The sequence below is a fragment of the Aspergillus fischeri genome, genomic scaffold (assembly GCF_000149645.3).
Source record: "Aspergillus fischeri NRRL 181 1099437636249 genomic scaffold, whole genome shotgun sequence".
In the NCBI taxonomy this organism is placed as follows: domain Eukaryota; kingdom Fungi; phylum Ascomycota; class Eurotiomycetes; order Eurotiales; family Aspergillaceae; genus Aspergillus; species Aspergillus fischeri.
Window position 1 is genome coordinate 245,736 of NW_001509770.1, and position 15,618 is coordinate 261,353.

The window sequence follows — 15,618 nt, forward strand, 5'->3', positions numbered from 1 at the left end:
GTTAGATATTCTTTCGTATCAGACGATGATTCAAAGGGGTTCATTCACGTTTTTATTCATTTCTTCCACTCGAGACTCTAAGGTTATGGACATGCTCTTGTCGCTCATCCAGACTGGTCAATCACCTAAACATGAAATTCTATCTATTGTGTATGCTCATTCAGTCTATCTTTGCTTTATCCAGCGGAATTCAAACATGATCATGGAGTCAGTCCACTCGGCACAGTGCACTTCTGGACTCCTCATCTTTCTCTTTAGAAACATACAAACATAGCTCAAAGCTCTCAGCGAGACTTTCCTCACTGGATGGCAGCCATAATCCCCTCAATCTCACCACTAACATCATCCACCATCTCATGCACCTCCTTCTCAGTCAAAAGTCCACCTTCTACACGGACACCAAACCCGATGGTGTCGGTACTATAATCAGGCCCAATATCAATATACAGATTTTCATCAGGTAGGTATGAGGTATCCAACGCCGAGATGGAGGTCGTCTCCCCGCTTGGGTCCGGTAACGGGGTAGCGGGAATGAAGTCCGTTGGCACACCGATCCGCAGAGGCTGGAAGAGATCGAGATCTGTGTGTGATTTTGAATCACCTCGAGTAGAGGGCTGGTGCATCCAGAGGAGATTAACCCAGGTGTTGAACAGTGGTCCTTTGCCTTTCGTACTGGCCCAGCTGTCCAGGATATCGCGGAGACAGCTCTGCTCGTAGAGGACGCGTTCAGCAAGAGAGTTTTGGATTGCTTGCACTTGGTCCAACGCGTTGCTCTCAGCTGTTGGTCCGGGGCTGGGGAATGTAAACGGTGTAACGTTTAGACAGGGTCCGGAGAGATTCTCGATGTTATTGAACGAGGCAGAGCGACCTGTTTGGTACAAGCCGATAGTGGGGTTTTGGACACCGGTCATTCTTGCGAGAGAGCGGGATACGGCCAGTAGGACGACGCTCTGTAGACTGAGGCCTGCGGAACGACAGGTCCTATCTAGCTGAGACAGGTTCTTGACCTTCTCCCATACGCCGACAAATGATTGCCTGGGGAGTCCCTGGTACGTTGGCTTGATGAGCGTGGGAAGGCTGGAGCCGACCTGCGAAGACCAGTAGGTTTGTTCGTCGGCTTCTCGCAGGGAGCGCGTGGCGTGTTCGACAAAAGATGGGAAGTCTGGGTTTGACTCGACTGATTGTCCGCGGTAGAGCTGTGCGAGCTCAGAGACAAGCATTGGCATGGTCCACGCATCGTATGCAGCGTGATTGATGAAAATTTGAATTCCGTCCTTGTCGCTAGCCTTCAGAAGACGGAGGCGGACAGGAGGGACAAACAAAGATGATGGATTCAGCCCCTCTTCCCTAGCTTGGGCTTTTGCTGCTTCTTCAATGCATGCAGGAGACTCGATGACCTTGAATATCTCCGCGTTCTGTGGTGCGTCTTTAAGCACGATCTGTACAGCCATTGATGGTGAAGTCGCCGCGAAGCAAGTTCTAAGAATGTGATGTCGTTGACGGAGCTGGTTCCACGCCTCCTCAAGCTTCCCACTATCGATACGCTCACTGCTGTAGTAAGACCAGGCAGGTTCGAACAAGGTTCGGCCGGACTTTAGCCAGCTGGCAAGATGGTACAGCTGACCGCTGAGACATGGCAGGATGGTCTCGACTGCGTCCTTGTTTAGTCCGAGCCGCTGAAGAACTGCCTTTTCAACGGCTTCATGATCTTCGATCAAGGGCCCCTGAGGTTGGATGAGTCCCTCGACGGTTGATGCAATCCGTGCACTGATACCCCGTAGGGTATTTCCTTGCAAAACATCAGCTACACTCGCCTTTAATCCTCTGCTTCTGCAAATTGAAGCGATTCGAATGGCAGACAATGAGTCTAAACCAATGTTGTAAATGCTGGTGCTTGGCGTGATGCTGTCGACTGAAACGCCAGCCACCTCAGCGAGGACGTCACGAACAGTCGACTCGTGTGCAGGAGCATCGGACTCGCTGTGACCTCGTTCAGGTTCCTCAGCCCTAGACAGCCGAAGTGGCAGTCCCCCAAGCCGCTCCGGTGCAGCAGTGGCGCATCGGGTAGGATGATCAATGATATCTTGGAATGCTGTACAGAAATCCGTCATGAACTCATCAAGCGCCTGTTGGCAAATGTAGCGTCCGTCGCCCGAGGCGCTGACGAAAATAGCCTCTCGACCGTGATCTACCTCCACATTGAGTTTATGTTCAGCCTGCGCGGCGTATCCGTCCGTTTCGAAGGGTCTCCATATCTGCTGCTCATGCGGCGTGTCTGTTGTGAGATCGGCACTTTTCTGGAATACAAAAAGTGTGTCGAACAGCGTGGCAGCATTCATGCCATGTTCCTGCCTCAGAGCCTTCTGCACATCCTTCAAAGGCGCATGGTGGAAAGCCTGTGACTCAGAGGTAAGTTGTTGGACTCGTTGCGCTATCTCGCGGTTGCTCAAGAATTTAGGCTCAAACGAGACCCTCTGAGCTACAGTGTTAAACAGCGGGCCAATAGTCTGGTCGGCACCGGGAACTGGTAATGAGCGACCAGCGAGAACTTGACCAAAGACAACATCGCGTTTCCCGACCAGGCAAGCGAGGACCTTTGCATATGCCAAGAGGGCGACGCTTTGAACGGTTACCTCCATGGCCTTGCAACTTTCAACGACCTTCTCCACGTCAAGGCCGATTTTGCGCTCTGAAAGAAGCATGCGCTCAGTAGCATCGGATGAGGAGAGCGCCGGAATCTCGACAGGCTCATAGCCAGCCAGTTTCTTGGTCCAGAAATCACAAGAGTCGTTCTGACCTTCCACGATGTAGTGGGCAATCTCAGAAAATTGAGGCCGCTCTGCCGTAGCTTGATTGTGGTAAGCAGCGGTCAAATCCTCAAAGAGGAGAGGCAGTGAGACACCATCATAAAGAGCATGATGCATGAGGACAACGAAAACTTTCTCGCTTTCGCGATGAGCCAGCACAAATCTGACTGGTGGAGTCTCGAAATCGGCGACTTCCCGGAAAGAGTAGAGAGAGGTTAGCTCGGCGATGACATCCGGGTTCGAAGACAATGTGATCTCCTTCCACTGTAGAGGAGGATTTGCGTGGACCGCACCAACCCAGGTCACTCCATTCTCAGCGATGGGGTGGAACGAGGTCCGGAGAATATCGTTCTTCGCGACGACCTCTGCAATGGCCTCATTGAGACGATCAATGTCAACACCATCGGTAAGTCGAACAATGTGGGGATGTACATAAACCTGAGTGTCAGATCCCAGGGTCCGAGTGATCATGCCCGCTTGCAGAGGCGTGCATTCAAATATTGCCGCCACTGAATCTCCATCACCAAGAAGACGAACGTTGTCACGATGAGCAGCAAGCGAGACTCTGGGCTTTTTGTCTCCAGAGCGTGCCGATTGACGTCCCCCACTTGAACGCTCATCGATGTGTTTGGCTAATGCACCAACACAAGGGAAGCGCATGATATCTGACGGCGCGACTTCAAACTGCAGCTCGCGGAGTTTCCGTGCAAATTGGATAGCCGTCACTGAGTCAATACCGAGGCTGAGGAATGACGTCCCCTTCGACACGTTCACCACGTCAAGTCCACAGAAAGTCGCAGTGAGGTCACGAATTTTCGTCTCAGTCGTAGACCAGGTTGTTGCGTCCCATTTCACCTCATTTGCAGGTGAACCGGAATTCCCAGAGTTAGCAAGGCTGAAGCTGTCCAATGCAATGTCGTCTCCAGACAAGAAGGCCGATAACAGTGCGTCTAGTTTCTCAAGAAGTTCTTGCCCGCGGTCGGCCGAACCGAACGATGGCGAAAAGCCACAGTGAACGTACACTTCGCCCGTCTCATTATTCGCTTCGATTTCGACAGCAAGCGGGTACTCGGAAGGCATGGTACTCTCAAGCTGTTCCCAGAGAGTCTGCTTGGGTGCTGGTGTGCTGCGGATGTAGGAGAACAGACAGTCGAAGAGAGGCTTTTCCGACTTCAGCCAACGTTGGATACGACGCAGTGAGGTGTGCTGATACTCAAGAGACCGGGCGGTTGATTGGTGAACGGACCGGACAACATCAGCGACGGTTGTCAAGCCACTGGTATTCAATCGAGCCGGAATGGTTGTAATACAAGGCAGGAGCACGGAATCTGCATCAGGGACCGCCACAGCTCGACCAGAGAGCACAAGTCCATAAGTGACGTCGGACGAGTTGACTCTATCAGCCAGGAGAAGCGCGAAGAGTGCTTGCATCAGAGATGGAACAGTGGTGTGCAAGTCGGCTGAAAGGCGTTCAAGTTTAGCCAGGCCGGCACCGAGCTTTCTGTTTACGAAGGTGGTCTCCTCTACAACACCGGTGTCAACACGGAAGATTGTAGGCCGACAATCACTCAACGAGCTCACCCAGTGTTGCTGGGCCTTCTCCAGGTTCTGACCATATACATGGTTGATGAAGGCAGCTGGCGAGCCTCGCTGGGTCACAGGCTCTCCTACGTAACGCGCTGCAACGTCCTCCAGGAGCATCGAGAATGATTCGCCGTCATAGAGCGCGTGGTGAATTGCGATGAACAAAACCAACGGATGCTTCGATGACGATGTTGCCAGATGGAATCGTACTGGAGGGACGTCTGTGATATTTTTAATGATACCGCGAGAAATCTCTTGCTGCTTCGCTCTTTGCTGTGTGATGCAGTCCTCGAGGCTGTCGTATGCGTCTTCCGTCCATGACATTGCACCGCCAGGCGTGAGAACAACTTGAACAATCTCTTTCTCCAAAGGAGCAAAGAAAGTCCGGAGGATCTCATTATTGTCAGCAGTATCTTGCCATGCAAACCTCAATCGCTCAGAATCAAGACCGGGATCGAGCGTGAGAGCAATATGGTTGACGTAGAGCTGGTCTCTCTCACTGTTGATGGATCGTGCAACAAGACCCTCCTGAAGAGGAAGACATGGCCGTACGACTACCTGCCCAGAATTCGCAGCCCGGGTATAGCTCTTGTGGTACTCTGCCTCGAGCTCAGCGAGTCTCTTCGTCAACTCTGAATTGTGCGGATCTGCCGCGGCCTCGGTTGACTTCCTGGGGAGCTGAGCAAGCTGCTCGACGACTGGGTTGCCCATCACAAGGGCAACAGTAGCGTCATATCCTATCCTCCGAAGCTTCACCGATAGGCTGATTGCGCTTAAGCTATCCAAGCCGATCTCAAAAATATTTGTCAATGGATTGATATTCTCGCGTTCAATCCTGATCACAGCACAGATTTCGTTGACTACAGCTTCTTCGTCGGAAGTCAAAGGCCTACCAGTAAAAGCAGCAGTATCGCTAGTTCCCGGATTGTTTCCTAGTAGAATGCTCGGAAGAGGCAAGCTTGAGAACATGCTGTGCAGCTCCTTGATATTTGCCTTTCCTGACATTGGGGCCAGCGGGATAAAGGTGATAGGCAGGATGATCTCGGGAACCATGTAGGCTGGCAGCTTCCGCTGGCAGGCGTCCCGGAGTTCCTTGCCCAGCGTCGCCAGGTCAGAGTGAATTATAGTTGCATCTCCGCTACGCTGACGGCTCCTATCCCCAGCTCGGGCAATGAACGAGATGAGCTGTGGTCTCGCGAGACCGGGGTGTTTCGCAACCGTGGTGACCACGCCGATCTCAACAGGAGAAGAGGAACGAATAACCTCTGAGACCTCCCCGAGTTCCAACCGCTGCCCGCGGATCTTGGTTTGGTCGTCGCCTCGACCAACGTATTCCACAGAGTCATCGCTCATCAAGCGACCAATGTCACCGGTCCTGTACATCTTTTCGCCGTCAGGGCCTTGCACAAACCCAGTCGCATCCGGCCTGTTTAGATATCCGTTGCCCACAATGTCACCGGTGAAACACAATTCTCCCGTTTGACCACGAAGGGCATAGTCCATAGTTCCGGGGATTAGAACATGGCACGCGCAGGCACTCAAGGGAGGCCCAATATTCCGAATGGTGGTTTCTTTGCCAACAAGGGCGAATGTGCAACCGATAGTGACTTCTGTTGGTCCATACGCATTTGCCAGGGCAACATGCGGCAACCCAGCCCAAGTGTCCAACACTCTCTTCGAAATCTTCTCTCCCCCAACACTCAGGTACTTGAGTTCCGGGCAAAGTTCAGGCCGTAGATTCGTCTGGTCAACCAAAGATGGCACCATGCTGGCATGAGTAATGCCCCACTTCGTGATTGTCAACTGAAGGTCATCCAAAAGCATTGTTCGCTCGGCAGTTACGGAGGCCATGCCATGACGCCAGGCGAAGAACATTTCCAACAAATGGACATCGAACGCTCGACTGGCCTGTGCAAGATATCGGCCTCGACCACCAAGTTCCAGAGTGGATGGCGCCACTCGACAAACGAATTCCGAGAACGATTCAATGAATGCCGACAGATTCGCCCTTGACACCATGACACCCTTAGGCTTTCCTGTAGAGCCTGACGTGTAAAGCAGGTAGGCATTATCTTGTGGAGCACTTGCATAAGCCCGATTGTCGGTGGGCATGCCTGCCAGCGAATCGACGAAAGAGGGATGATCAATGCACATCACACGGCACGTCTCAGGGACATCTGAGAATGTGGCCGCAAATGCGGTCTCGGTGAAGACAAGCGGGCAGTTTCCATCCTCGATGAGGAATGCTTTTCGATCATTTGGGAGGTTATCGTCAATGGGGAGATATGTATTCCCTGATTTGAAGACACCGACAATGACGGGGTAAGAAGGAAGATTTCGCCCAGCGCAAACCGCAATCATTCTATTTTTGTATCCCAGAGAGGCGATAAAGGCCGCCACGCAGTTCGCGGCAGCATTGAGCGTACCATAGCTCATACTTTGCTTCTCGATACCGCTTGCGCTGATGCTGCTGGCCACTTCGACGGCTGTCCACTCCGGATGTTCCCTGGCGTTGAGCTCCAGCCAGTGCGTTGGGCTGAGGGTAACTGAGTTTCTAACCGCCTCAGTCACATGCTGCGACGATTTGGATTTGAGTGAGGGGGGAAGGTGGTTGATGAGTTCACGTAGCTCCTTGTCTGGGTTCACCAACATCGCGCTGACGAGACTGTCAACCTGACGGACAAAGATAGAGAGGTGTTCATGACTCATGAGAGATGCATCGGAAAACGCTTCTAGGATCAGGGATCCATCAGCATTCTGCAGTACATTGAATGCCATAGGGTGCTCCACGTGCAACCCAATTCGATCCTCAAGCTCACGCCACAGGCCGGGATCAGTCGTGGCGCCGGCCTCTGCACCTGCCGGGTGGAAGGCGAATACTGCCGGATACAAGGGCTCACCACGAGGCCGTTTTAACATCCTGCGCACCTCGCGAGCGTGTATATGGCGGTACTTCCTCGACTGGGTAGAGATACGCTGCTGTTCTGCAAGAACCTCCCGGGCAGTTCCTTTGGGATCAAATGGCACTGGCACAACGGAAATCAAGGGACCAATGCCATTGTCGAGGTCAGCATGCAGTACACGATCAGAAACTGTCTCAGCAAACACAGCCGCTGGAACGCCAAGGTAACTCAGAGACACGAATCCCCATGCCGCACGAATGAGCGAAGCAATGGAGGAGACACCCAGCTCGGCCGAGATGGATTGAAGCTTTTCAAGAGGCTCCGTCATGCGTATTTGCTCGGAGATAAGATTGTGCTCCTGTGCGGCGGTCTCTGGCATCCTCTTCCCTGTCAAGTCCGGCCAGGCCGGGGCATCAAGCTCAGAGTATTTCTGTAGCTCAGAGTTCCAGAAGCTTCGGTTCCCAGCCGCCATTTCCTCTGTCAAAAGGATCTTGGAAAGCGCGCTCCTAAGTTGATACCTGGAGGGTGGCTTGCCGGTATACGCAGAGCGCAGATCCTTTTCGATCAGATCTAAGGAAGGTCCATCATGGATAGAATGGTGGATAGTCAGTACCATAACCCTCTCTATGCCCTTGTCCAAAACAGTAACTGCCCAGGGAGGCTGCTTGAAATATGTCTTCTGGTGCGCCTTTATGATATCTTCGATGCGAGAGTGAAGCAATCGATCCCACTCATGCTCCTCGCACACCACATACTCCCAATCGAGAGTGGGGTGATCATGAAGAACTTGCAAGATAGAGAAGTCCAGATCATCCTTGCGAGAGCTGTTATCCACCTCGGCAACTGGAATGAACCCAGTTCGCAAGGCCTCGTTCTTTTGACAAAGTGCAAGCCAAGCCTGTTTCAACCGTGTCACATCAACAGATCGGTCAAGAGAAAAGAAGTGATTACTCCAGTACAGGTTATAAGTACCCATTGTCTCACTCAACAGGCTCTCCTGGATCGGGGTTGCTCTCACGGTGAAAAATTCGCCGTCAACCTTCGAGGCCACGATGTCGTGCCACTGATCATTGAAGAGGTTAATATCAAACTCGGCAGCCGGCGCTGCATCAGCCTCGGGAGAGGATGTGGATAGTCGGATCAAATCCTGTACTGTGACACAGTTGATGACTTCAATGAAAGAAAGTTGATACCCGGCCTCTTTGAGTCTTGATGCGAGACGAACTGCGTGGATAGAGTCAATACCTAGACTTCTAAGCCTGCTCGCTTTAGTTATAACCGAAGGTGAAATATTGATAAGGGAGGCTATCATTTGCACAATCTTTTCCATTGCGTTGGATGCCACTGGGTCGTCTGTCGGGTGACCTGTAGCATTGTTTTCAGGATTCATCCGATTCTCCCAGTCCTCAATATCCACTGAAGCATATGCAGCTTGCAGCGCGCGACGATCTGTTTTAGCGGATTGCGTGCGAGGAATGCGCTTCACGACGAGGTACACGGACGGAATCATATAAGCAGGGAGAGCCGTATGCGCCTTCTCGCGTGAAGAGAGAGCAATCTGCAGAGCAGACTCATTGAGTAGTAGAAGGTCATCACCAGCATCAGCTCCAGTCGCATTCGAGGCAGAGAGGAAAGCAACGAGGACCTTGCTTGGTCGATCTGGGCGGTCAATATAGAGCGTCTCGATATTCTCAACCAGTGGGTGGCAACCACCCAGCGCGAAGCTGATCTCGCTCAATTCAATCCGAATGCCACCAAGTTTCACCAAGTCGTCAACACGATTCATGAACTCCAGCGACCCGTCAGCGAGCATCCGAACAAGATCTCCTGTGTAGTAGAGAATCTGTCCAGCTTCTTCGCTCCAGACGTACTTCGCCTTGGTGACATCCTCTTGATTCAAGTATCCCGGAGAAAGTTGTGGACCACCCAGCGCCAACTCCCCAACTGCGTTTTTCATCACAATTTGCCGATTCCTCGTGACGAAAACCGAGACGCTTTCCATGGGCCAGCCAACATTGGCGCTCTTAATGTTCATGTACTCGTTCCCAAATTCTCGGACGGTTGAAACGATTGTCACTTCTGCCGGGCCATATGTGTTGTATGCTCTCATATTAGTGCCCCAGTCGTCAGCAACATGCTGTGTTAGCTTCTCGCCAATCATGGTAATTACCTCCAGCGTTTCACAACTATTTCTCGGCACACCAGCAGCGAAGGCAGGTGTCAGATGCGCATGGGTTGCTCGGGTGGTATTCGCCAGCTTTGCGAACGAGCCAAGCATGATCTCTCTAGTCGCAGAGATGAGCACCCCTCCCAGGCTCCACGCATAGAAGAGGTCCTGGATTGACACATCGAATGTGTATTGAGAGAATTGCAAGCATCGCACAACACCGCCAGAAACGTCGGATGGTATGTCCTTCTTGAGCGACTTGAAACAGGACACAGCAGCCGAGTGCGTGATAGGCACGCCCTTAGGAGCACCAGTGGTTCCACTCGTCCAAATCAGGTATGCAAGGCCCGCCGGACTCGACAGTTTCTTCGAGCTGCCTCGGCCGACGCTCGGCCAACTCACCAGCGGATCAGCGTATTTCCTAACATCAACGATGTCGATATCGATGGGAATGGCATCCTTGGGTTGCTCTCCATCCTCACTGGAGACGAGGAGTACTCTAGCTCCAGTTCGTTTGATTAGATCGTGCCGACGCTGTGCGGGGGAAAATGTGTCAATGGGGCACCATGCGCCGCCAGCTTTGAGAATACCCAAAATTGCAATATACATCGCCGGACTCTTCTCGATACAAATGGGTACTACTGTGTTTGTCAACTGGTCGTACGTCTCGCAAAGATATGCTGCCAAATTATCAGCCCGTGCATTGAGCTCCCCGTACGTCCATGAGATGTTCTGCGGATTTCCGTCATCATCGAGGTCATACTTGAATAGAAGCGCCATGTCGTCTGGATGTGAATTTGCATGATCCTCAAATTTGGTATGTATCAGATCTCCATCCAAAACTTCATCGGCCTCCTTGGGCATTGGGTTGTATAATGCCTTGAGATCAGGACGGGTATACAACAGAGCATTCTCGAAATCTCCATCCGGATTCTCAAGAATAAAGGCAATGATGTCGTCCAATTGATGAAGCATCACCTCGGCCCCGTCGCGGTCCAACTGAGAGAGAGCGAAGCTTGCGCGCAGGGTCAATGACGAGTCTGCGGCAGGCCAAACCTCAATCATCACGGCGTAATCGTTCGCCATTGGGGGATGATCGATTGTCTTCCATATACTACTGGTGCTGGAGCCGGCGCTGAAGTCCTGGTAGGCAAGAACCGTGTCATAGGGAAGTCTACTCTCAGCGGTGACTAACGATCCGAGACGCGGTTGTAGATGGGATAGGGCTTTTGCGTTCAGACTCGCTAAATGAGCGACGACAGATTTGTTTGTCCACAATTTTCCCCCGGCTTTGGGAATCTGGCCTAGCGTCAACCTGGTAGGAATCGTCGTGAAAGTCGGACCAATACAGATTTCGGAGTCAGGATCAAAACGTCCAGATACAACACTTCCCATGACCACGTCTTGATCTTGCGTTCCAGTATACGCGAGTAGAAGAGAGGCCCAGGCCGCCTGCAGGACAGAAAGTGGTGTGGACCCGATTGTTCTGGATCGTTGCTTAAGAATGTCATGGGTCGTGCGAGGAGTGATTTCGACACAGTCGGTAGTCTTAACAGCTGGAGGTCTGTAGGCGGTAAGAGAAGGGAAAGCAATTGGCGAATAGTTGTTGAGGTATTCCTTCCAAAAGTTCGATGTTGCTGTTTGGTTCGCCTGAAAATGGTTTACAACAACATGCTCTAACGACGTTCTGCGTGCTGGCGGCTGTCCATTATAAACGGAAGACACGTCTTCCAAGAGAAGTTGCAACGAACCCCCATCGAATATACCGTGGAACATGCTCAATATGATGACCTTGTCAGCTGAAGACTCAAGCAATGATAGTTTCCACGGGGAGTCAAGGGAAATTGTGTTTTCGGCTTCTCGAACCGCCCCAGTCAGGATATCTTTCCGCATGGAGTCCCCGGAAGTATGATAGACAGCCCACTTCGGTGCAGATGCTGCCTCTTCTTTGAGGATACATTGCGCAAAAGGAGCCATGCCATCGTCAATCCAGCAGAACCTCGTTCGGAAGGAATCATAACTTGCGATCACAGACTCCCAGGCCTTCTTGAGCCGCTCAATGTCCACATGAGGCTCTAGCGAAATCACAGAATGATAGATGTACGACCGAGTAGCAAATGAGCTATCGGCTGAGGTACGTAAAAAGCTCGTTAGCATACCAGACTGCGTTTCTGTTGTGGGCAGGACGGTCTGAATTCCCTCGGGGCTGATGCCAACCCGTTCCGCGCATGTTGACAGGTTCGTGTCGTTAAATGCTTGCAGGTGCTCCGCCAGGGACATACATGAATCATCCACAAGCTGTCCATGGGTAAGTCCTCTTAGATTCGCTTTACCGTTCAGGATGAGTGCGAGAAGCCCGTTAACGGTATTTGACTGTAGTACATCTCCCACAGATAAATTGTGGATGGATTGATCTCTCAGCTTCTGTAATAACCGCATCGCGCCCAGCGAGTCCAATCCCAGTGTGTAGAGACTCGTATTGGGTTTGATCACAGAGATATCCTGGCCAGTGGTCTGTGCGATGAGATTGAGGACTAGGGTTCGTAGCTCCAGAGCTTTCTCATCCTCAAGCGCGTCCCACTCGCCCCGCGCCGTGCCCCGCGCTTCTGAAACTTCGTTCGAGGCCATGTAGAACTTCATGCCGCTATCTTCGCCTTGTTGCAACATGCTGTCGATAGAATTACGGTCGACCTTACCAGAGCTTGTTCGCGGGATTGAGTCAAAGAAGACATAGGAAGACGGACACATATATGCAGCAAGATGACGATGTGTACATTCATCAGCCAATCGTACGAATTCCCGTAGTGCGTCTTCAGTAGGGGAGTCCGTCACAATGCATGCTACAATTTGCTCACTGCCTTGTACCGTTGCATCACGCTTGGGGACCACCGCCACGACCTCGCGCACTCCAGTCAATGTGGCAAGGACAGACTCGATCTCCCCCAACTCAACTCGACGACCGCTGATCTTCACCTGGTCAGATGTGATTCTCCCAAGGAACTCAATGACTTGCGCTCCTTTCTCGTCCCAGACAGTGCGAGCCAAGTCCCCAGTTCGGTAGAGGTATCCGTACTCAGGGCTATGGACAAAGGAGTTGGCGGTTTCTTCCGGGCGATTCAAGTAGCCTTGGCTGACCTGAGGTCCTCCAATTGCAAGTTCTCCAGCAAGACCAGCTGGAATAGGTTTGGGGGTATGGGAGGCTGGATCCAGGACAAACATTGAGCATGTGGGCAGTGGCTCGCCAATGATTGACCCACGGGTATGATACTCGACCGGTGCGAGGAATGTGCAGTTGATGGCTGCTTCGGTGGGACCATATGCGTTGACTAACAGCCTTGATGTTGGAACAGAGTCCCCGTTCAGATCGTTATTGTGCGCCTTTTGAGTGAAGTTTTCGATGACTGTTCGATTGAGCTTTTCTCCCATTGTCCACAAAGATTGAAGGGTAGTCAACCGGGAGGGTCGAAGGAGTGCTGCTAGGCTAGGGGTTGCCATCATCACGGTAGCTCTGGCCTCGTTGATTGTTCCTTCCAGGTCAGTAAGCGTCAGGTTCCGCGATGCCGAGCAGAGAGTTCCGCCGCTACTCAGCGTGACGAATATTTCCATCAGAGAAGGGTCGAACGTAGGCGACGCGAATTGGAACCACCGGAAATCGCCAGCCGAGGTCCCAGGAAGCGGGATGGCTGTAGCGTGGGACTCTATTGAACAGGTAACTGCAAGGTGACTGACTTGTACGCCCTTGGGCTTGCCCGTGGACCCACTTGTAAAAAGAAGGTAGGCAATCTCATTATCGTCGATGTCTGGAGGCTCAAACAATCGGTCTTCGGTTGCAATCTCAGTATCCTCCCCGGAGAAGTGCTTCCATCTAGAGACTTCAGCCACGTTGACCCAAGTTGGCTTTGACGTTGTCTCATCGGCTGCATCTGGGAGCCATGGCGCAGCAGACGGTTCCTCAGCGTCGCCAAGTATTACAGAGGAGTCGATATCCTGAAGAATTTCACAGACTCGCTGAGCTGGAGCATTTGTGGGAATGGGGCAAAATGCATAACCGGCTTTGAGGATTCCGAGATATGAAATGTAAAGCTCGGGAGAAGTTGACATATAGACAGGAATGATGCGACTGCCAGTATTGCGCGTATCGTCTGAGAGGAGTCTCCTGATATGGATTGCCAAGTCGGTGGCTGCGGCATTAAGAGCAGCATAGGTTAGGGTGCTATGCTCCGCCATGGAGCTGCCCGATGGCAAAGAATGAACGAAGTCTAGTGCAATAGAAGTTGGACTTTTCTGGGCCCAGCCCTCGAAAGCAGAATGAAGAAGGAATGGTTTGGAACGGCGCGACATTGTCGCAGAATCATGATCTCGTGGAGGGGGTATCATCAGAGGGGGAAAATTAAGGATAGATAAGTCTGGAGTTGGATCATCCGGCCAAGCTCCTGTAGATCGTAGACATCCAGTGGTTTGCGTTATGTGGAACGTAATCGTCTTCAGCAGCTGACTCACTGCTGCTTCTGGGATCAGCCGCTTTGGATAAGTGAAACTGATGCAGAGTCCGTCGGTGGAACTCCGAACGTACAACGAGAGACACTGTCATATACGTTAGCTATCGTCTGTCGGCGCTTTTGATGCATACTGACATCTCTCTCTGCCAGAGTGCTCAGACCGGTCGTTCTGTTCTCGGGACCACCAGTCAAAGCTAAGTCCAGAGCGAACTGGACCTCGCTTCTGTTGTAGTATGAAAAGTCGAGTTCGCGCACTGCACATTGCCCTGCTGACTGCACCTCCTTCTCTTGGTCGGTCACGGTCACGGAAGCGCAAATCAGAGCCTGCGAAGGTCTTGTCGAAGCCTGGCACAAGACGGCAAAAGCAACATCTTCGAGACCGGTGAGAGCGCATACAAATCGAGCGTAGCCTTCGATCAATCCTGTCGCGAGTTCTCCGCTAACATCGCCTTGGTTGATCCTTCGCCAGGGACTTTGTCCAATTGGATCGTCCGGTGATCCTTCGGCAACATACTGGTCGATAGTGTCTAGAGCAGGTATCTTCGTCACAGGAACAATCCCAGATAGACTTGAGCCAAGTGAAACATCACTGCGCGCGCTGTTGATGTGGTTTGTGGTTTCCGTTGGACCTGTGAGCCCCTTATCCGCGGGGTTTGTTGTTCCTGCCATTGCTTCAGTCGATTGCGGGCGGAATTATCACACACCTGGGACAAAATCAGTCGCACACTGGAATGTGGTGTGGCTTTCTGAAGCACAGCGGCACCCGCAGGTTTTTGAAGACATGGAAAAAGAAAACATTTCATGAAGATCTACACTTCAGAACTACTTTTTTTTTCCCCCTCCCGAGCAAGAACTGTGCCAGAACTGCCCCTCGCTGGTAATCTTCGAGTGGACCAGCGAGGGGTCACAGTAATCTTATTGGGTGCTGTTGGGAGCATGTGGGGGGAATTCCAGCAGCTAAGAAAGACCCCCGATGGTGACTAACAGGAATGACGACGATACTGTGCCAAAAAGGCAGCCAGCAATGGATGCTATTAGCCATGTTGGGCAGAGATCAGCTGATGAGAAACGTGCTGACCAAGGAATGACACGCGCCAAGACGCGTCAGGAACAAAAAGCACCTCGTTTCTCAGGCCAGCCTCCGATTGCGCCCGTTGTCGGATCATTTATCTGATTAGATCATCTGATTAGATTGATACTGCATTAGTCACCGCTCAGTTTGCAAAACACAGCCATTAATTTTTTGCGTGTAACTGGACCTGAGTGTATTATTATATTTTCTGGTGGATTTCCTCGGGTTTCCAACAGGCAGAATAGCTGCATTTATTCCTGCCAGCTTATTATGTTCCTTAGACATAGTATTCAATAAATATAGTGGTTGTCCTTCAGTGCAGGGCTATATATATTTTCAGACATTCAGATAAACTTGCAGCTACCCTCTTTAATGATAGCCGTGAAATACCTGAACATTACCCCTGCACAACGTCTTCAATACAAGAAATTGTATTCTATCACGGCCTGAGAGCAAAAACCTGTCTTGTTACATGGTTTGCCTACGGTGGGGTGGGACATCACATCCCACAAGGAAACAGCAAGCGAAACATGGTACACCTTATATCCGAGAGAAAATCCGACTTAAGGGCGAGATAAGTGACAAC

At 51.7% G+C, this 15,618-nt stretch overlaps 1 protein-coding gene across 1 annotated transcript, besides 1 other annotated feature; it reads right to left on the reverse strand.

The window, feature by feature from the left end:
- Positions 1-299: 299 nt before the first annotated feature.
- On the reverse strand, positions 300-14,629 carry sidC (nonribosomal siderophore peptide synthase SidC; the record flags this gene model as incomplete). The annotated part of the gene is made up of 2 exons (XM_001264036.1): positions 300-14,045; positions 14,096-14,629. The coding sequence occupies 2 exons, from the start codon at positions 14,627-14,629 to the stop codon at positions 300-302; spliced, it is 14,280 nt and encodes a 4,759-aa protein (XP_001264037.1).
- Positions 14,630-15,128: 499 nt separating this feature from the next.
- Positions 15,129-15,152: a microsatellite.
- The last annotated feature ends 466 nt before the right edge of the window (positions 15,153-15,618 follow it).